Genomic DNA, 23254 nt, shown 5'->3' with positions numbered 1-23254 from the left:
AGAATTTCACAGCAGTTAGTTTGAACTATAGTGGTTTTTCCTGAGTTATTTATTTTGTTATCTGTAACAAAGATAGTGTTTTGACTAAGCAAGAGAAACAGACATTCTCTCCCACAATTAACTTCAAATAGCAGCCAATATTCAGAATTATAGTCAAGTACAGTTAATATTTAAATCCAAGGCCAGAGATCTCTCCACACCCCACCAGTCAATTTCAGTATTTTCTCTGTTCACTCATGCTCACAGTGCAAAAATGAGGAGCCCCACTTGGTACAGCAGGTCTTAAGAGAAAATAAAACCCAAACAAAAGCTCATTTATGCAGGAAAGCATCAAATCAATTCAAGATGTCAACAGTGCTACCAAAAATAAGTCTCTTTAAGGTCATTGCTATTTTCTTGGGTTTTTTTCATCTTTTCCTCCCCCTCTCAGACAATATCCACTAATGACATACTTATGCAGTCAGTAATGCTTTTCCCAGGCCAGATGCAATCCCTAGATTAATTTAGAGATGAAGATTAAAACTGTGTTTTCAGACTCCGCACTTGTACACAAATGGAGCCTGCTTGAGTCCAGCAGGAGAAACACAGGTCTGGTGTCAGGTCAGTTGCTTGGCCACATGAACAATGCACCACAGCCATGCCAACATCAGAATGGAGTCAGGAAAACAGCAATTATTTATGCTAGATTAAAATAAAGTCCAGTGTATTTTATAATGGAACAGCAGCATCAAGGTTCTGGAAAAAACTGTCATATAATAATAGCAACAAGCAGAGAAAAAGAATGGCTTGTGGCAAAGAATTAAGAGCAGTAGTTTGAAAAGGTCACCTGCAGCTTTACCTTCACATCACGTTCAAGGAAACACTGTTGCTTAAAGTGCATAGTGACTTCTAAACTTTACCTAATAAATAACTCTATATTTAACAAGTCAGGGACAAAAGAACAGCAAACAGCAGTGCTTAGTTATCCAAACTTGAACTTTCATAGTGCCTTAGTTTACAAAAGGCATTCTGTTTAAAAGGAGTGTTTCAAGCAGAAGTAGAAATAGCCACAGCTTCTCTTGCCTTTAAGTCTCCTTTCATGCTAGTAAAAAAGATGCAAAGTGACATTTTTAAGAGGTTTCTTACCAGTGCTCATGGAAGTCAAATGAAACATAAGTCAGATTTGCATTGTTGTACAGAAGAACCTGTTTAAGGTAAGCATCTCCAATAATCTTCTCTCTGCCTGTCTGATCCACCAAATTAATAATAACCTGTTCAAAAGTTAAATTTAACAGTTGTCAAGTGCTACAGTCTTGCTTAGACATATACCTTGGAATAACAAACAGCTCAAGAGTTAAGTATCTGTAGGTAATCTTGCTGAAGTCACAATCTTTGATATATTGTATCCCAGATCAAGCCCCAGCCCCAACCTGCCTACCTTAAGTATAAAGAAGATATGAATTCACATGAGAGGTGAAAAGCACTAAAAGTACTAAAAGTTACACATTGCTGTAAGTTACTGCTGGTTTGGCTGGAGTTTTTTTGAGGTTACTTATAAGGATTCTTGAAAAACACAACACACTTCCATCTGTCAACAAGCTTCAAAAAAAAAAAAACCCCACAACCCATATCACCACCACCAAAACCAAACTAAAAACATTAACCTTTGACCTCTGCATTTTCATAAGATGACTTTTATCAGGTAGTACTCACCTGCTTCTTATAATTTTTCAGCTGTTCCTCAAAGTGTGCACGAAAACAGGAGACTGTTTCATTTTCACCTACAAGGCAGAAACAGCCCATTCAGCTATTTTAAAAGTATTAAATAAAAAAGCTTAAGTATTAAAACACAAGATAACCTTTCCTTGAAGTACTTAGACAGACCCATAAAATATTGTACATGACTAAAGATCTTTCCTCAACTTTCTCAACATCTTTGTTCTACTACTTTAGTGTACAGGAAACACCATTCTCAAATTTTTGCTTTATTTTGCCTTTTGTGGAGAACAGATTGGACTAAAATTTGACTTTTAGTAAGCATGATTTCTCTCCAGCTACTTACTCTTGTCTAGTCGGGGCCGTGGGTTGTATCTGTATCCAACCTGGCTCCAGAAAACAGGCACAGAGCCTCTTGTTTGTATAAATGAGAGAGTGTGATTGTGAACATGAATCAGTTGCTCTGTCTCAACATAATTTGCCACATTTCCATTTTTATCGACACCTCTTCGCTTATATCGCATCCCTAGGAAGAATAAGAAGGATCAATTCATATTTCCTCATTAGGCATTAACTTTCACTAATGATATTTGTGACATTAATTAGTTAATGTCATTTGTGACAAGAATAACACAAGAAGAGAATTCTAAACAAAACCCATGATCAATGGTTAAAGTCACACCTATCCTAGTGTAACCCCCCAAAGTTACATTGACTATATGGTAAAGTTTATTTACTGATATATTATGAGTAGCAAAAAATAAGTTGACAAAGCAAGGCTGTGTACTGGCACTATGAAGTCACAGATACACCTACTGCACCCTGAAGGATAAATTACTTCCTCTTCTGTGAAATTTAGCAGTAAGTTCTATTTTAGTGCTCAGTATTTTCCAGGAACCTAACGGCCACTTTGACTAACAGATGCCTACTGAAACGTGGCAGGATGATGTTCACAGGGTCCTAATCAAGGTGTTCTTTAAGAATATGAAACCACATCTCAGAACTGTGACCTTCAAAGGTGCATTTAGTGCTCAAGAGAAGATAAGCTCACTTAGTAGGCACCCTAGGAACATCTGAGTAGTTCTGTACTCACTACAGCCTTTTCTTTTCCTCCTATAAGCAGGAAAGGCAGTAGCACATACTCTAACAAAAGCTGATCATCTGCTAAACATCACAGCATTCTTTCAAAGTTATCTGCATCCCTCCTTCAGTGGTTCAGGGACAATCCCAAGACCTTGAACTCTTTGCCTACCAGCTCTGTGCCGGCTCCGTCGGGAAATCAGTGCCACCAGAAATGTTGGCTGAACATCATCCACACAAGTTGATTCCTGAGGTGGAGTTTCAGGACTGCTCTTATCATCATCAGAAGATTCACTGTAGTTTACTACAAGTTCTTCAATTTGCACAAATCCTTGTATGATGGGTATAATCCAGAAGTCCACTTCAGCATTCTGAAGGTTACAAAAAAAAAAAATTTACATTCCTGTTGGCTCTACATTACCTGCAATTACTTCTGCCACCTCACAAGTTCATAAACAGTTGCTCCACATGGTTTTCGTGCTCTAAGATATCTTTGCCATATCCTTGTCTTATTTTTGTAAGAGGAACCAGCATTTTTCTGTCATGAGTCATAAGGCTTTTAAATCAGGAGGAAGAAGGAAAAAAACAACAAGATTTTCCTGTGGAGATGAAGCAAGCTAAATCAAGGCAAGGCAAAAAGCCCTCCTCTTCTCCCAGATGTCTAGGGACAGAAGAAAACCCTACAATATTTAAAAGCTTCATTTCCAGTTTCTCCAAAAGGATTTTTCAATACAATGTTACATTTGACATTTAAGCACATTAAAAGCTTCAAGTAGTAACTTCTCATGTCAAAGACAAGGATAATCCATTCAGATACAACAGGAAATATAGGTAATTTTTAACTAATTTCTGCTTTAAGGTAGTTCTACAACCTCTATGTGGATGAATTCCATTTCTATAAATAAAGTGTAATGTTCTTAGGCAGATTTCAGCAAAACATTAGCATCAGGTTTGTATCTGCCAACTTACTACCCAAGCCAACCAGTTCAAGGCTCTGCACATTTGTGCTTTGTCACACTAAATCTTAGATTCTCAAATAAAATTGAGATTCAAATTCACTACTAATTCAAGGTAGCCTATTTACAATGTATAACCTGAGAAATGCAACCAGTTAAACTCCTGTCTTACACACAACCTTTCCCAGAGCATCTGTTTATCCTACTGACCCCACAACCATTAGAGTATGCAAAATTATTGATGAGAGATGCAGGAAATCTGCATGTCATCATCTAATGTCTCGTGTCATCATCAAAAGAACCTAAAATTTGGCCTAAGTTAGCATATAGTAGTTACAAAGTCCTTTATCTACAAGGTTAATTTAAAATGAAGTGTAATCACATCTGGGAGAAAAGGAGTGGCTGTTGTGTGCTTACTTTCTCATTAGCCAGGAAAATGCTTTATCTGCTCTGAACAGCTGTTCAGAGTAACTTGTTCTACACTGTTATTACACTGATCAGCTACTCTGTTCAAGGAGAAAAATTCCATCTACTTAGGAATGCAGAAATCTCATCTCAAGAAAGCTTTCAAATTCAGGGCTTTTTTTCTGGTTCCTCTTATCAAGTTGAGCTCTGACCAGGGATAATCTATTTCAGATGTGAAAACATCTCAAGTTCACCTTCAGAAATCAGCACAAACATAACACAGTTATTCTGCATTACTTTATTGTAATCAAATTTTAAATCCAGTTGATGTTTGCTCATTAGCAATGATCACAGGCTGACCAGAAGGCTACTTGGGGGAAGAAGTTATTGCCAGCAGCTCAGAAGGCACAGCCTTGATCCTGACCTGTCTGAAAAGCAGGTTTTTAAATAAACTTCTAGGAGGCCTTAAGTAAACATTGTGACAAACTACAGAATGGTTCTCATAATACATGTTATTGTTAGAAATAAGACTCACATCAATGCTGATGAGGTCTTCAATCATGTGCTTATTCCAAAAGAATCTGTCATCAACCTGTTTAAAACAAAAGGGTAGTTTTTGCAATATTTTAATTAAGGATTGGCAATACCTTTGGTAAAGTCAGCAGTGTTATAAACTACAAGTGTACACACAAGTCTGGTGTTCACTGATTCTAACAGCTCAGAGTTCAAGATGTTCTCTTTAGTTTCACTTCCTCGCACTGAAGCCAGTTACAGGGCAAGCTCTTCAGTTGCAGTAGATGGTATCAGTAGAGAATGTGACCAGTCAAGTTTGGACCACATACATTATTGAAAAGTACATCTCCCAGAAGGAAAAAAAACCCAAGGCCACAAAACCAAACAACCCATACCCAAAAGACTTACTTTTCGCCACAGTGGTGAGTTAGTTTTCTCACATGCACTTTGCCTCTGCACAGAATTTGTCAGGTCATAGGTCAGGCTGTAGTAAAAGGAGTCTGAATCCATGAACATTTTGAACAACTCCTCCAATAATCGTTTCTCCAGTTTCTCCTTCTCTTTGCTTTCTTTAATCTGAAAGAGAAGTTACAGCTTTCTCATTTCTCTCTCTTTGATTAAAAGACTCCAGCCATATTTGCTAAATGCCATTTCTATCCTTGTAGAAAAAACCTTTTCCTATTGGCAAGCAGGATCTTAAAATTCTTAGCAGAGAAAAACACATGGGTCAGCATCTTCAGAGACACCATGCTATTGATTTCAGCAGTAAAAGCATTCCAACTTTTGGAGCTTCCATTCAAGCAGTCTGTTTCAGTCTCAAGAGTCTGCAATACAGATTGCATCTACCTGTTCCTTAATAAATATTGTTTGGACTTTCTAATCCACTCCATTACTGTCTTAAAAGCACTTTGCTAAGATTGCTTGGTGCTCTCTGAGGAAGCATGCACCAACTTTTGACTCCAATTCTATATTATAAAGAGATGACTATGCAGAGCAATTTGTATATGTTTAGAAACCCACTAAAAACTGCGTTGTTAAGAAGGCTACTCTTAAAAATTCTGCCAAAATTATATCATAACAAAATGAAAAAATAGAAGACACAGTTAAATAATCAAAATTAAACTTGAAGTCAGTAGTTGCACATTCTGCAGGTTTTCACTACTTCTCTATTTGATTGTCTACCACAATCTGAATCATCAGCAGTTATAAACATTTTGGAACATAACAGTAGAAAGCTTTACCTTCTTTTTATTTGGAGCAGATACATTTGATTTAATTTGAGTAAGAGTCTTCAGCAGAAATTTTGTGTCGTCTGGGGACTGTGTAATCTTCTCTGGCTTGTTTATCCCAAAGTGGTGCTTTTTACAAAGCTAAACAACAATAGGGAATTAAAGCCAATTATTAAATACTCTTTTAAAAGTTCAAGGAAGTTTTAGTTAAAATCCAAAAAAGCAAGACTGCAACATGAACAAACCCAGAGGAGCCAATAAAATACAGGGGGAACATGCAGGTTTTATAAAAGGAATTTTCTTCTGTGTGAGAATGTCTGTCTCAATTTGACATGACTTGAATATTCAGACACAGCTCAACTTTCCACACAAATTACAGTGTAAATTAGTAATAGCTGCTCATACTGTTATTCTTTTATCCATTCTCTTCTAGAAAAAAATCTGCAACATTTAAAGTAAGGGTTTCCCTTGCAACCAAGTTATAGAACTGTTCCAAAACAAGATGGAACCCTTAAAAATAAATAGTTTTTATTGATTCAGAGTGCAAAGATACGACAGCTGCATCTCCCAAAAAACTCACATGTAAAACCCTGTCTTCGAGATATTTAGGGATAACCTCAGGGGTAAGAGAGCCAAGTACGTGGGAGAGGGCACTGCAAACCAGAGTTCTTGTATAGGTTTCTAGGCACAGAAGCACCCAGAAGACATGGTGTCTTCTTGCCTACACAACTAAGAACAGGAAGGTATTACAGCTAGATGTATCCCAGAGCCTGGGGGATTCTAATGCTGAGACTCTGATGAAGCAGTGCTTCAGCAGCTTTTCTTGCTCCTCATGTTTCACCAAAGCTCTGGAGATTCCATGCTGGGGACTCCTCTTCAGAGAAGGACTTTCACTATGATGTACAGACACCAGAGAGACTGCCACAAGTCATCCTGTCCCAGAATCACGATCCCTCCTCCTGCCACACACACTCCAAAAAGAAGTCTGAAGCCAGATTTGTTCTCCCAACAGTTCTAACAGTTCAGATTTGTTCTAACCAGTGTGCATCATCTTGGGGTACTAGGATATACTCAAAATCTACTATCCTAGTCAGCAAGAGGTAATCTGGAGCACTTTTTTTTTTTTTAAGCAAAAAACAAAGGTTCCTTCCTAGTGTACAGACATGTCCCTTGATTCCAGAGGATTCAGTTCTGTTGTCAAATTGTATGTTGCTCAATTATACTAATAAAATTTTGCTTGTAGTATTTTCAATAGTTTTTTATGAAATTTAGGTATGATTTTGTCATTTCCCTCCCTAGCAGAACTTGTGATTTCTGTTTTTTTAAAAGAAAACATCTTTTAATCAAAGAAGGTATTTTCAAAGCACAAAATGTTCATATCTGCATAGGAAAAAAAGCAGTACAAGGTGTGTGTTTAATCACTGTATTTCACATTTAAATTTCACTGGAACAGAAAGGGGAAAGTCAAAATTCATTATACAGTCCTACCTCTAATTCCAGATCCTGAGGTTCTGTTTCAGAAAGTGGGATCACTGCTATCTTAGTTATTTTGCAAACCTCCTGGTTTCCTGGAAGTTTGCCAATCAATGCTTTCTGACGAATTAGAAGTAGCCACCATGGTAAATCTGGGAAAAAAAAAAAAAAAAAAAAAAAAAAAAAAAAAAAAAAAAAAAAAAATTTAGTAGATGCTTTGATTTGTCTATCAAGCATCTACTTTGATTAGTCAGCCAGAAACATCTCCCCAGTGTACAACCTCTTCCAGGAAGCACCTGACTAGAAAACTCCAGTGAATGTTTTGCTATTATGCAGTCCAAAAAAATAAAGCACTCTAAAAACTAATTCTATCCCTAATATAATGAGATTAACTATTTCATAGGCTTACCCATTAGATGTAAAGTTACCACTGCTTCATCTACTGCCATTAGGCAATCTCTAGGGTGCTGCACATTCCCACCAGTATCAATCACCAGTGGCAGGACCATTTGAAAAAAAAGCAAACAGCAAGCTAAGATTCTCTTTGTACCTTCTGTTGGAGTTAAAACAGCAAACAAGACATACAGGTAACATCTGATGACAAGGTTCATGAGTCAAGAAGTTTTCTGAGCAAATACAGACTGCATCATAAAGCAATTTATGTGTAAAGCTTCACAACATCATTCCTGAAGTGGTGTAGAAATCAATGAGCCAAAGATTAATGAAGATATTTGTAATGGGTGTATTCCACACACATTTTCAGTCTGCAATATTTGCAGTCATAGTTTCAACACTTCAAAAAGGCAGGGAAACAGAACAGCAAACATTCCCACTGACAGCTGAATAGTGCCTGGACATCAACTTCCTAGATTTTAATGCCTTGGTCAGATCAGCAGCATGCAAATAGTAGGCTGGGGTTTTATGAGTCAAAAGTGAAAGTTCTGTTAAGGGAGATGGAAAAGACACAAAAGTCTCAGAGACACACAGATACACTCATTATTTCTCCCAGCTGAGAAGCAACTGAGTTTCATTGAAGAGATCATATACAGACATCAAAAGCCTGCTATGGTAGAGATTAAAATGCTCCCACCCTGGTGACAGGAGTTTGTGTCATGCATTATGCCTTTTAATACAATACATAGCCTTTGAAAACTCCATTAAGAGACTTTATGGCAAATGCAAAGCCCATTTTCCTTACTTCATATATTCTAAATAGTACTTTACCCCCGAGTGCTTAACAAAAAGCCAGGATAATGCATGTCAAGTCACAAAACACCCAGAATTTTCTCTTTCACAGATTTTCCAATATACTCTCAGCACAGAATTAAAGCTCTATCAAAGTTGTGTGCATATTTCCATCAAATGCAATTAAAACAAACTTTGAATACTTCAACCTAAATCTGACAAGGTAAGTATAAAAACAGAATATCCTTTCCTAACAGAGTATATCTGAAGTTCCAGTGAAATAATCAATATGATTCCAGATTCCACTGGAAAAAAATTGTGGAAAAGCACTTCTAAGCAGGTACAACTCAGTGAAAAATGGAAAAAGAAAAAAAAATTTTGGCTACTCTTGTTTACCTCATATTAAAAAATCCTGGTAGGTTAATACAGTGAATTTTGTATCCTTCATCATTTCTAAAAATACATTCAAAGTCATCTTGCTGCACATTTCAAAACTCTATTTCTACTATAGTCAGAGCCACAGAACACTGAAAGAAAACGGAAATTCCCCAACAGATCAAAAGAAAACAGTCAGGAAGTAATTATGCAGATAAAGTATGCCCTAAAGTAAAAAGCTTCAACAATAACCATAGAAGAACATAATATAAGTGCCAGCACTAACTAAATAACTGAATCCCTAAATAAAGTCCACATTGCTGCAGTTAAAAAAAATAAACGTAAACCCACAGAATAGCTTTTTTTTTAATAAAACAGTTATTGTCTACTCAATGCTTTTATATTTTTATAGCTTCCCAAACAATCAAGCATTAGTTTTTCCAAATGCCTTTGCAATAACTTTTCTTAAACTGTGCAAGCTTATAAAAAAAAATGCTGATTTTTCAAGTACTGTGATTTTAGTCAAGAAATTTCATGCTACCATTTTCTTCTTTGTTACTTGAATGACTTCAGGCTACTATCACCTTTGACTGGATTGAGGTATCTACTTCTTAGTCTAATAAAAAAAAATTAGCTCAGCTACACTTAGATTTTGCATGTATGCACACTAACTGGAGCACATAATGAAATTAATCTTCTCTACTAAAGGAGATTTATGCTACAGATGAGTTTGCCTCCATATGGGAAGATCATACAGACAATTTTAATTGGGCATCTGCACCAAAAAGATATGCAATGTTCTGCTTTTAGTAGCTTATTTCCATAACACGTCCTAAAATGCTTTACCTTCTGTTCCTATTTTTACTCCACGTTTTCATCCAAGACATCTTGGAATGGGCCAGAAAAAGGCAAGATACCATATCCCTGCATTCTAATACTCAATTAAGGCTTTGTTGGTTTTGACATTGGGGTTATTTCCCCCTCAAAATGCATGTCAAATGTTTAATTCAGCATTAGGGTAGAGCCAAATGAGACTTTAAGCAGACTGTCTTCTCCAGTGTGAGCACATGGTTATGCCAAGATGCACAACTGACTCCCTCATGGCAAAAATCCTTTGAAGAATTAGAAAATAAACCATGTACTCTTGGCTAGCTGCTTTCTCCAAGGCTGCTTTGCTAGAAATTCTCTGGTACTAGGCTAGCAATAAAACCCACCAGATTAGGAATAAATTAAATCCCATCCCCGGTCACAGCAATATGGTAAGGATATTTCCATGTCAAATTAAGGACAGCCCAAGACTGACTAAAGGACATCTTAAGATCATTTTAGGACTACTCCAGCATTCTTGCATTAAGCAAATCTTTCAAGAACATATAAGGATCCATGCACAGGACACTGAAATGCATTTAGGTTTAGTGACAGCTCCAGAGTGCATTGGTAGCAACTTCAACACTTTACAACTTGTTCCCAGCATTAGCCAGGATGTGCTAAGCATTTTTAAATCACACCAGTCCTTCCTTCCAACAATAATCAATAACAAGGTTCTGAGCAAGACAAGCCCATAAAAGACAGTACTCGGCCAAAAAAAGCTCCAAATTAAGTTCTCTGATCCTAAAAGCCCAAGGGCAGGCAAAAAGAAATCAGACCAAGTCCTCCTGTTCCAGATCAGAGAGAAATCCATTTTGCCCAGCTTCCACAGCAGAGTATTCTTACAACTTCTGGAGATAATGGTCCAGCAGCAATGTTAAATATTTATACATCTTTTGCTGATAAAGTTTCCTAGTGACAAAGATTGATAGAAGAATAAGTAATGAGACAGGTTACTGTTACAGAATGGCAGATGATTCAGCCAAAGGAATACGTAAAACTGCACTTGGATATGATCAAGTGAGAGCTCATGGACAACTAATAGGTTTCAAGAGACATCTCAGCCCAATGGAGGACACTCATCAGCAAGGATTCAAGGGAGCAGTAGTTCTCAGCTCAATAAATTGCTGGAAATTGTATCTTTCTTCAGCCATTCAAGTCTCTGTAGGACAGCAGCATCACCAAATACCAGAATACCAACAACAAAGAAGATGGTTTATCAACAGTTTGTGAAGATGACATCTGAACAAGGCAGAGAGGAAAAAAAATGCTTCCACTGGGAAGCAGCTGAATTGAGTGCCTGGAGGAGGAAAATTGGCTCAGCAGCTCTGTAAGATACATGGAAAGACAACCAGATTATCAGATATTATCTGATAACCTTCATTTACTTGAGAACACCAAGCTGACACCTGCTGAAGTGCCACATGCTGGGGAAAGTTTCAATTTGCCTTTCATAAGCAGAGGAAGTGCCTCACAATAGGTACACATGCAACAATATTTGGTTGCCAGAACACACCAGACCTTCCAGAAAGCATTTGAAAAGGTCTCCCCCTTCAAAGGCTTTCATACAAGACTCCCTAGGGAGAGGGGGGAAGACCTTTGTGTACTTCAATGTTTTGTTAAAAAAAAAAAAACACACAAAAAAAACCCACAACACACACAAAAATGAAGTTAAAAACAATCACTGAGCATTTTCCCAGCCCAGAAAAAGGTCACTACTGGAGTTTAACCACCATTCCTCATGAACAGACATGCTGAACAGCACAGACAACCTGGATGAGGAGAAGAGAAAGTGAGGTGGCAGAGTCTGTCTGAACCACTTGATACCACCAGATCTGCACAAGGAAGGCTGAATAGATCTGCAGAATGACCACAGGCAAAAATAGCAGGTGAAATTCAAAGGAGATGAAGCGATGCAACTGGGAAAAGGACCCAATCATAAACTTCACAATTAACTTCTGAACTATTAACCTTAGAAACAAGACCTGGGGGTTACAGTAACTACAGAGCCAAGCATTTCCTAGAAGTAACTCATATTCCCATGTGTACCAGTCCCTGTTTTCCTTCCACCCTTACTGCTCATATGCCACTGCCACCTTGACTTGACTTGTTTCTAGTCAGAGCACAAACACCTGATCCATTTCAGCACCTGATCCATTCTACTATCCTGGAACACACTTGAAACTTGAACCTCTGTTGATCATATTGCCAGGCACTACTTTAAATGCAGGGTCTAACCATTCACAAAAAGAACACCCAGTAAATGAAGCAGAATTCCTGGCTAGCTTTCCTACCTGTCAGGAAACATATCCAGAGCTCTACTAGAAGAAGAATCTTTCTAGACAAAGCAGGCATGTGTCAAAATAAATATTCATATCAGCTACTGGAATTTGCAGCTGACTAAAGCTAAAAGTGCACTGATTTGATAGGGAAAGTTTACTGCATTCAGTTATACAGATTAACATTAAATCATGATACAATCATAAATCATGATGCCTGCTTCCATTTTATAGGTATGTCTTACATTTAACTACAAATAAGTTCCTTTTACTTTCAGATAGTCAGGTTTTTCAACACCATTGAGAATCCATGCCTTATATTTTTGTGGAAACTTCCATCACCAGTTTATGCACTGTACCACAGGAGAACAAGAAAAAACTGCTCGAAAGGATTATTCAAAATGGTGCGAGGGTTTTATGCATCTTACATAGAGTCTCTGACAGAACTACAGAGACACAAAGTTCTACTCTTTGGGAATTCTGTGCTTTTTACAATGAAAATATATTGAAAAGTAGAGGGAATTTGCACCTGTAGGTATAATATAACCATTTGACAAGTTCAGAGTGGATGAGAGCTCCCCTGTTGCAAAGAACACTCCATAATCCCATTTGAGCTACACAGTATTATTTATTGTATCACTGACTTAAAAAACAAAGTGCCTCAGCAGTAAAACACACCATGGAACCACAGAAAAGCACATACCTGTATGCAGCTGAACTTTGCCAATGACTCCCTCTACCAGGCCCAGACAAATAGGATTCCAAGCCAAAAGAAGATCAGTGGCTGCAAAAAAAAAAGAACAAAACTACTGTTGTTTTTTCAACTCAAAAGGACAATTAATCCAGTGATGGCCATTCTCTCCATTTTTTCCATCTCAGAGGATAGAAAATATGTAATGATTTCTGCAATAAGAATATATAGGCTTGTTAGTAAGTAGCTATGACTAAATTACTAGATTTCCAATTTAAAGCCCTGGTATTCCTGGTATTTCCCAGATTTTTCAGAAGAAAATGATTGCTTTGGGCTATTGTAATCCAGTTTAATGTAGGCTTCATTCTTCTAATATTCATTATCATTTTTAACTAGATTGAAATTTTACATGGCTATAGTAAAATTGATTACAGGTCATTAAGTTACTAATGTAGCTTCAAAAACCTAGCAGATGTTAACTTCCAGCCCAGCTCCTCTATACTTATCCCAAGTTCACATCCTCTTGCACACACACACCCACTCACTTCCTCTTTTGTTAAAGCACTCTCAACATCTACATGGAATAACAAGGTACACAAAGTTAAGTTTTAGGTTTTAAGTTCCACTGTTAAGAAATCCCAGTGAACCACAGAGGAAGTAGAAGAGAAAGCAGGAAGGCAACATTATCAGCTTCCTTATCTGTGCAGGGCACTCCTCCCAAAAAGCCATTACTTGACACAAGTCAGTGTGACAGTATAAACATGAAGAGTGTCCTGTGGTCACCAGACCACACTGCTGATACTCAGGAGGAGCTCAGCAGTGATGCTGTACCTGCTCAGGAGTTTAAGGCTGTGGGATGGCATAAATTCCCTAAGTCTTCTACATGAAAACAAATTCTAAAAAGCATTTAACGTCTGTAGGAGAAAAGTCACAAAGGAGAAGTTCTTCTATACCAAGAAGGATGTGAAGCTTGTTACTATCTACCAAAACTCACTTGTTCCAAGGTGGAAGAGATTCTCCAGTTTTAGCATCCAGATAAATTCTCTGCTTCCCATGTAAGCAGGTGAACATTCAAAGGACAAATTCACACAACATCTTAAGATACTGAAGAGTACAAATCATCCTTCACACACACTGTTTACAAGATCTTAGTTTCTCCTTGGAAGACTGAGACCTGCAGGTGGCAACCAATAGTCCTCATTCTAGTCCAGTGATTCTAGACTAGTGCCCAATATCCCACTGACTAAATTCAAGCTATTGAATTAAGCTTTGCCTCTTTTTGCTGATTCCTGTCAGAGATTAATGATCACTGAAAACACACTTACCCTTCACAGGGACTGCAGCAACATTGTAGTTGCAGCACAATAGAACTCATGTCAAAAATTTGGAACAAAACCAGCTTTGATGTGAATACTTCGCCACCCAGAGCTTACCAGCAGCAACTAAGGGCCTTTAATCCTTTGTGTTTACACAAATATAACGTGAAAAAAGTATCTTGGAAGAGCATTAAAAGCCAAAAATTATTTCTAGGTCTTTGTTTCTCCAGTCTACCAACATCAGAGTTGATACAAGGTCAAGCAGAAATCCTGATAAGAAAAGAAACTGCTACTTTGGGATGAGCAACCTGCTCAGCACTGAATGACTAAAGGCAAGTCTGAAGAGCTTCAGATGCTGGGCTATCAAACTCCTCTGGGAACAAGGCAAGAAACAAAAAGCATTCCATTTGTACTCACTTGAGTCCAGCCCTTACTACTGGGCTGCTATCTGGTTCAATCCAAACAGCTTTAACTGTTTGTCTTCCAACCTTGCTGCAGCACAGAGAGCATGTACCTCTTCTGTACCTCTTGTCTTCCTCAACTTCATTGGCTTCCAGAAGTGGACTTTGGCTAGAAAGTGTTTCCTGTCAGTGTACTTAGTATAAAAACACACAAAACATCACTGAACTTTGAGCTCAGTTTATATGTAAGGGTATAAACACTGACATAACTACACACTATTGCTCAAGAATTCTTTTCATAGCCTGGCAGAATAGCAACTACCACAATCACTGTCACTGTTCGACACAAGCAATAGACATCTATTAATAAAAAAGTAAAAGGTGATTAACTCTGTAAATAGCCACAGAAAATCTTTCTGCTCTCCTAATGTAACTTTTGACACCTGAAGTTTTAACATTCAGGAAAAAAACTTCAATGATATTTTTAGACTAACTTGAGATTTTTTTTTCTTTAAATTGTGCCTGGTTTAGATCAAAGACAACTACAAGCCTTTATTATTAGCACTGTTCAACCCCTATGACCTCTTGTGGCTTTTCAAAAGGAAGTCTGCATCCAAGTTCCAGTCCTTCTTTGAATGGTGTTCTGAAACATGAGTCAGAATTAAGAGACTATAAATTTAACTGGAAGGATTTAAAAGTATAAAATTGAAATTCCTTATCTTGCAGAAAATCAAGTACTACTTAAGCAAACTAAGGCTAATTACATTTTCCTGTCAGCAGAGAGATCTAAATTCATATTTAAGCTACTATAGTTGCAGATAGATGGTGGAGTATTAAGACATTTAGTGTTAAAAATACAAACTCTTAATTGTCATGAAGTATTAACTTCATTTACTAGCCTAGTCTCCAAACCTTAAACAAGTTATCCCTTTTGCTAATCACTTGTTTTAATTATCTTTCCTATGTATACAGCTTGCACTGCCTGTGTTATGGTACTGAGAGCCTTCAATCAGTTAGAATTTAAATGGTTTACTTTGTAAGAGAGAAATTAAATCACCACTGCTTCCTCCTCTGCCCACAAACACACTCACAGCCTTTAGAAGCCTACAGCTGGGAGGGCTCCAGATCAGCCCCAGTCTTCGCATTGCTACTGCGCCTCACAGCCTGGCTGGACACCCTGCTTCTCCTCCAGGATCCAAGGACATGGGACACCCTGCTTCTCCTCCAGGATCCAAGGACATGAGGAATGTTTCCCAAGCAGTGAGTCAAGTTTCTGACAGAGTGCCTGTCTCAGCTGCAGAAGCACAGAACATTATGAAGTATGCATTCACTCCCTTGTGTCTAGGACAGGAAAACCATGATTTAGTTTCTTTGGACACTTCCTTCTGCATCTCAGAGTCAGAGCAGATGAAGACAAAGAGTGCAAGTACAGTTCAGGTCATATAGTGACAAATTTAAAGCAGTGAGGGTGAAGTATACAAGTCTGCAAAAGCAGAATGCAAGTCCCAGAGACTACCAACATAAATGAATCCATACTACTCATCTTCATAAGGAAGATTTCTTTGTATTCTGTTGCAGTTACAAAATCCCCTGACTCACCAGGAATTGCTCAGGATACTTAAAAACATACCAAAGACTTTCAGCAGGCCACAGTATCCAGTACTACAAATAATTGCACAAGAACTCCTGTACCAGTTGACATCTTGCCTCCAAAAAGAACTAACAGAACTATAGATCAGTGCTCTCCAAACTTTTCATCACGTACCACACCAGTAAAAGATATTTCAGCATGTACCCTAAATAGATATCTATACTTATTTATAAATTATACAAATGTTCAACTTTACTAATAGCACATAAATTATAAAACACACACAAAAATAAGTTTTAAATGGATAAAATGCTCTTTTAAAATTATTTTATTAATGGTATAAGGCTGAATGTGTGCAACAAGCTGTCAGATGTGGCTTAACCTCTTGAAAACAGAGCCACCTCCTCACTCCTTCCACAAACCTCTAAATACCATCCAGATAAATGACCAGGAGTAACTATCTTAAAATGCAAACAGGCACTAAGTAAAGCTCAGTGGGCTGACTGGGTTATGTTTGTTTGGTTTTACTTCAGAATAACCCTTTACTCTTTGAACACTGTTGAATTATCCCAATAAATACATATTTTCTGACAAATGACACAGGCAAGGAAATAATTTGACCTTTCCAAAACTAACAGTGGACTAATTAATATTACTACAAACCAACACACTCCTATTTTCAGATGGTTTCTCAGCAAAGCTCAAGTTGTTTGTGGGTAAATCCTTTAAGCCAGGAAAGCAATAGGTTGTCTGCATTTCTTTTAATCCTAGTTACTTTGTAAAAGGGAAAATTATCAGAAAGGCAGCAGAAAGATCTTATTCAAACCTAATTATAAGACTGACAGTTTAAGCACTAGATTCATTCTGAAGATAAGCTGCTTTAAAAAAATTTGTTCAGCAATTACAGCTATACTCAAAAGAGGATGCAGGAAAGCTATCCCATCCCTAGGAGATTTAAATATAACCACTAATTGAGTAAAAAGATTTAATTATTGTGAAAAATAGTTTATTTATCACTAACTTATGTTAATGTTTCTTAAGAACCATGACAGATATACTGGTGCAGCTGTGGTGAGCCAAGTCTAAGTAAAGGTTTTAGCCTCAGGGTCACTTTTCTTTCTCACTCCATAATTAACTTTCCTCTCTGCCCAGCACAAAAACAATTATGGATTGAGAATAACTATTTCAAACACTAAATAAGGGAGTTACCTTCAAAAACTTGGCATGTGTTTTAGAAGTAGAAAGTAAAGGATTTCATGACACACCATGTATCTTTTTTTTTTTAACTGTTGGGGACAAATTGGCTATTTAATGGAATGACAGCAAGCAAGAAAGCATCAGCCATAGGTGAGAAAGGTGCTCTTTTCCTAATCTGATAGATTCACAAGGAGAAAACAAACTAAAAGCTAACAATTAATGACAGAGAAGCACATTTCACATTTACATTTTGCAGCTCTCCTCAACATCTCAGCATGATTTTGCCTGCTAGCCCTTATTGTGCTATCAGGGGAAATTATTCAAAACAGAGCATAAGTTTTATAGCTCAAAGTACGTTCAACTGGTTTGGTTTCAGTTTTTCAAAGACACAGTGACCACTGTCTCCCTGGCATTTCCAGACCTCTTCATATAAGGAAGAGAGGACATAAAACAGAGACAGGAACACTTGTTACATGGTACTTGTCTGCTACTGAGACTCAGCAGGAAACCAAACAAGAAACATCTCACTTCAAGGTCCAGTTCTCACCAGGTGGCATTCAGTCAACCCATTTAAATCTCAGGTTTAGTTTTACCGTGCTCCACAAAAAGAAACACGGATGGAACTACAAAGTACCACTTATTTAATGAACGTAGACAACAATTTAGCTCTGGTAAATACATCTGAAGATCTCTCCTCAGTCAGAATCTACAAAATTAACTCTTGCATGCAGCATCCATCAGATGAAGGATACACAGCAGCCCCCTGGTCCTTTCTGTTCTCTAGCAAACAGCAACGGGGAACTAAGTGCTCAAGGTTGTTTTTTTTAAGCATACATTCTTGCTGGGTTGCAGCTAATGCAGATCAGTCCTGACATCTGGTTTGTTACATCCACCACAAGAATGTTGTGCTGACAACTCCAAAATGGTACAAAAGAGAGGGAACAGAATGAGCAGGCAAGGGGGGAAGGAACAGCTCAGTAATAACTGCAGTTTAAAAAGTGTCAAAAAAAAAAAAAAAAAAAAAAAAAAAAAAAAAAAAAAAAAAGCTTAAGGTTCCTTAGGAAGGAACTTGACATACAGAAAGATTTTTTCTAAAGCTACACAACTACTTCCTCTGGAATTCATCTTCCAGAACAGATAGGCAGTTTCTAAGACATCCCACTGAAATTCAGGAAGTCAGTTTTGTAGGAAATACTTAATTTAGTAGCATGAGTTAACATACTCAGGCAATAATCCTTCAGAGCCACACTGTGTACTTTGTATCTTTACGTCTCCTGACACATCTGGAGCTCTGTGTCTAGTTCTGGAGCCCCTTTTACAGAAGGGACATGGATGTGCTGGAAAGTGTCCAGGGAAGGGCCATGAGGATGCTCAGAGGGCTGGAGCACCTCTGCTGTGAGGACAGACTGAGAGAGTTGGGGTTGTTCAGTCTGGAGAGGAGAAGGCTCTGAGGAGACCTCATTGCAGCCTTCCAGGATCTGCAGGGGCTGCAAGAAAGCTGGGGACGGACTTTTTAAGGATGTCAGGAGTGACAGGACATGGGGGAATGGATTCCAGCTGGAGGAGGGGAGATTTAGATGGGATGTTAGGAAGTTCTTCACCATGAGGGTGGTGAGAGCCTGGCACAGGCTGCCCAGAGAGGTGGTGGAAGCCCCATTCCTGGAAGTTTTTAAGCCCAGGATGGAGAGGACTCTGAGCAACCTGATCTGGTGGGAGGTTCTGATCCATGGCAGGGGGGTTGGAACTGGGTGATCTTAAAGGTCCCTTCCAACCCTGAAAATTCTATGATTCTATGATCTGCTGCATTGCTCCTCACACCACTTATGAGCTCCAGGCCTTCACTTGAGCATTTACAGGCATTAGACTTCAAAGGAACTACTCTTCTCCTTCAGCCTGCAATCATGAAGAAGAGCTCAGGAATTCTGACAAGTGGTTTCTCCATGACACCTGTAATGTCCCTGAGGAGTAAGGCAAGCAGGCACAGATAGACTATTACTTGGCCTCATGATTTGTAGTTCAGAGATTTCACACTATCCTGAACTAACCTGAGACAACTAACCTGAAATCTGTCCCCTGATACTCTGAAAATCTGTTTGGTTACATGGCTTTTAAATATATTTCTTTTAATGATAGACATTACTTCAGCTGCTAATTCACAACAGATGAGAAATAGGACTGTGTAAAACAAACAACTGCTCATTTGCCTCTAGGTATAGCTTCAGAGGTAAAATATAACTTACTCTTACAGAGCTGTTGGAATCTTCAAGTATGAAGTCCCCCAAAGTTGTGTTAGAATAATTCCAATCTGTGAGTCACTGAAAATATGTCTATGTTTTTTTCTCCAGGGTGGCAGGAACCAACTATTCAAAATCTTATTTAGTCTGGCATTACTGCCCAGGATATTATCAAGGCCAATACAATGATAATAGAATTTTTCAACCCATAAAATAGTCTCATTCCTTTTTCTGCTTATAAGAAAATCATGAGAAGAATTCAGTGTCTCGAATACTTTTGCTCTTTTCTATATGTGTGCACATGCATATATAAATGCATGCTTTATAGCACCAATATAAAGAAAATATTTTTGTAATCTGTGTAGAACTGCTACTCAGGAACAGCCAAGCAGAGCATAAACAGAGTAAACCAAGAGTGAAATCCCCATCAACACCTGATGGAAGGTATTTAAGGCATGGTTGAACAACACATGCTTTTTCACTACACTGAATAAAGAAAAAAAACCCACCAGAAACATCTTGTAAACACAGACAAGCAACCTTCAAACTATGGCTTAGAGCAAATATTTATCAAAGGTTTTTTTGCCTTTTTTAATTCAAGCCGTTCTCTCTCTGATTCAAAAGAGGTCAGAAATACAGCTTTGAAGACTAGTAAATTTCTGAACATGACTTTATGGTTGACGGAGGAGAATATTACAAAGCTCTTTAGATTCAGACCTATCATACAAAGCAACACTGTGCAAGGTTTGCCAATATTATCTATTCCCATCCATGAATGAATATAGATTAATTCAGAGCAGCCTCCTAGGAACAGAATAAAACGAAGGCCTCCAAAACCAACCAGGGACACATAGATTACAGCCTTTTGACAGACCATTAAACATGTCAACAAACTCAAGTTATGACTGTTTTTTTAATATGGCAGTGACTCACCACACAGCAATCCATTCCCTCATTTCCGGTCAGTGGCCTTGATTATAAATATTCCAATGTAATAAACCTGGAAACTTGATGATATCCAGGGTTGTCTTAATACGAGCAAGATCTACTGATCCAAGAAATACTTTCTGTGAGAGAACTGTTTTCTTTCCCAAGTTTATTTTCATTTCACAGAGCTCACTTTCAATGAGATGACCCACAGACAGGATGGAGAACCAAAACAACAAATACACAGAAATGGGAAAGCATGACTGATAATCAAGAGTTTCAAGCAGAGTAAGAGGCTTCAATATCATATTACCTTTCCTTAATCTGCAGGTCACACACAAGAAGGATCACATGTACACTGGCTGAAAATTTAAAGGTATGCTGAAGACAAAGTCCTGCTGAACAACGTGCAGACAAACTGCTGGGCACCAGCAAAGCTGCCATGAAGTTAATGGACTTCAAGAAATAATTTTTAAAATAATTTTAAAAAACCACCACAGCCATGGCTGCATGAAAACAAGTGGGCAACTCTTTTAAAGTTAAAGCTTTCAAAGAAAAATCTCTTGGAACTACAGTTCACACTTATTAATCTGGGTCAAATAAGAGTTTATATGCAGCCTACTATATCCCCAGCAAATCTAAACCTGAAAGGGGGGGAGTGCCTGCAAAAAACATGCATTTTCATTAAGTAGCAGTATTGTTCACTAGCTTAACATCAAATATTTTGCGAAGTGATTTACAAATCCGTGCATTACTGGACTTCCAACCCTAAGTGAAGCTTCTGGACAAGAATAAGTCACATTATCTTGAGACAGACCGTAATTTTATCTAAGAGATCCAAATACATTTCACAGACTAGAAAAGGAAGACCAGTATAAAAGAACCAATTCTTTTGATAACCAAAGATAACAATGGCTATCTAATGGTATTACATATTTATGTATAAAGTTATCCCATCTTTTTTTTAAAGTTCATGAGGTATACAGTACTCAGGCAGCCTGGTCAGTTGCATCTTTACCTGCTTTTTCAGAATAACACAGTTCCTAATTTTAGAAAACTTTAAGTAGCATCTGTAACACATGCCAGATGTTTGGCACAACTATTTAGAGTATTTTTGACTTACCAGCAGCTACACTAAGGTCCCTTTACATCTTTTATCCACAGGTTTTACTCCCACTACCTTCTCTGCAGGGAGAGGGCACGCAATCCCCCTCTGGAGTTGCCACACTCCCTATAGTAATTTAAAAAAAAATAAATCTCAGAGCCATTTAGCAGTGTAGACCAAAGTCTCCTGAAGGACCACGGAATACATTCGTCCAAAGACGCTACCACCATTTACCAGGAACACCGGCAAAGCTGTCACCGACACAAGATGGCCCTTCCTGACTCGGTGATGCTCCCGCAAAGGTGTCCAAACGCATTTCAACATTTCACCGTGAGCAGCTACACAGCGTTATTGAGACGGAGGCAGCAGGGGCAGCCCGGCAGAGAAACACACACAGAATGGATGAAAAAAAAAAAACAAAAAACCGTGATATCAGCTCGCAGAAGGAAGACTTCTCGCAGGGCCGGGACACGCCTGGCGTTCGGTACCGCGGCTGGGCCGGTCCCAGAGAGCTGAGCCCCACGGTACCGACCCGCGGCGGCGGCAGCCCCGGGCTGACCCGGGGAGAACGGGCCGATGGCGAGAGGCGGGCACCGCCAGCTCGCCCAGGGCTGAGCCCCACGGTACCGACCTACCGAACCTCCCGGGTGACCCTGCCCCTCCGCCGCCCTCACCCGGGGCTCCGCACCGCAACCCAGCGCCCTCGGCTGTCGGGGGGGTCCCTCCCGCCAGCTCCGCCGCCGCCCTTCCCCTCAGCGATCCCCTCCCCGTCCGGAGCCGCTGCCACCCCCCGAGACTCTCCCTGTTCACCCCGTGCGGGGCAGGGGGGAGGGGGAGGTCCCGTCCCTCCCTTTCCCACAGACAGAGGCACCGGGGAGCACCCGACCCCAGCCCCGGTGCTGCGGCGGGAGGGGAGGGGGCTGGGGGGGAAGGACTCACCGGCTCTCAGCTGGAGGCTGCCGTCCCTCCGGCTGCACCACAGCGCCCGCTCCCCGCTCTGCAGGATGTAGTGGTCCTTGGCTTGGAACAGCTCCATCCTCTCCGTGCCGCTGCTGGCGGTGCTGGTGCCGCCGGGAGGGAGAGCGGGGCGCTCCCGCCGCTCCCCGCACCCGTGCGCGGCTCTCGCCGCCCTGCGCGCCCCCGCCGGGCGGAAGGGTGGGAGGAGGGGCCGGGCCCAGGCGCGCTCCCGAGCGCGGAAGGTGCGCGCCACCGCAACGATCGCGGGCTGAGAGGAAGGGGGGGAGAGCGCGTGCTCCGCCCGCCGGGTACGCGCCCGCGCGTTCCGGGCCCCGCCCACCGCCGCCGCCGCACGTAACGCTGCCCCCGTCAGAGCCTCCCCGCGCGCTTAAAGGCGCAGAAGGGGCGGGGGGGTGGGGCGGCCGCGACCCCCTCAGCACCTCCCACCCTCACCCCACCCCTCACCTCACCTCAGCACCTCCTACCCACTCACCCACCCACCCATCAGCACCTTCCTCTTAGCACCTCCCAGCCACCTCTCACCTCAGCACCTTCTCCTCAGCATCTACCACCCACCCATCAGCACCTCCCACCCTCACCTCAGCACCTTCCCTTCTCCCACCTCTCCTCTTCCCTTCTACCTTCTTCCACCTGCCCTCTTCCACTTCCCCTCTCCTCACATCTTCTCTCCTCAGTCCCCTCCCCTGTCCCCTCAGCCACCCCTCTCAGTCACTCTGCAGTCCCCCTCCTCTCAGTCACTCCAGGCATTCACCAGCAC

At 40.0% G+C, this 23254-nt stretch overlaps 1 protein-coding gene across 3 annotated transcripts in view; it reads right to left on the bottom strand.

Moving 5' to 3' along the window:
- INPP5F (inositol polyphosphate-5-phosphatase F) overlaps positions 1-22851 on the bottom strand; it is a 35283-nt gene extending 12432 nt beyond the window's left edge. Inside the window, exons 1-12 of one of the 3 annotated variants that reach the window (XM_071749542.1) lie at positions 22459-22674; positions 15557-15759; positions 14482-14634; positions 12761-12841; positions 7367-7503; positions 5891-6019; positions 5058-5225; positions 4672-4728; positions 2948-3146; positions 2042-2221; positions 1693-1760; positions 1126-1250 (exon numbers count right to left, since the gene is read on the bottom strand). In XM_071749542.1, the coding sequence (XP_071605643.1) occupies positions 1126-1250; positions 1693-1760; positions 2042-2221; positions 2948-3146; positions 4672-4728; positions 5058-5165 (737 nt within the window). In that variant the 5' untranslated portion in view covers positions 5166-5225; positions 5891-6019; positions 7367-7503; ... (2 more) ...; positions 15557-15759; positions 22459-22674. Of the gene's footprint in view, positions 1-1125; positions 1251-1692; positions 1761-2041; positions 2222-2947; positions 3147-4671; positions 4729-5057; positions 5226-5890; positions 6020-7366; positions 7504-12760; positions 12842-14481; positions 14635-15556; positions 15760-22458 lie in introns of all 3 variants that reach the window. The other 2 variants (XM_071749541.1, XM_071749539.1) reach the window with 2 other exon arrangements.
- Positions 22852-23254: the final 403 nt, after the last annotated feature.

This window comes from Heliangelus exortis, chromosome 7 (assembly GCF_036169615.1).
Source record: "Heliangelus exortis chromosome 7, bHelExo1.hap1, whole genome shotgun sequence".
Lineage (NCBI taxonomy): Eukaryota > Metazoa > Chordata > Aves > Apodiformes > Trochilidae > Heliangelus > Heliangelus exortis.
The sequence above is the reverse complement of the archived record's forward strand: the minus strand, read 5'-3'. Positions and strand labels throughout refer to the sequence as shown.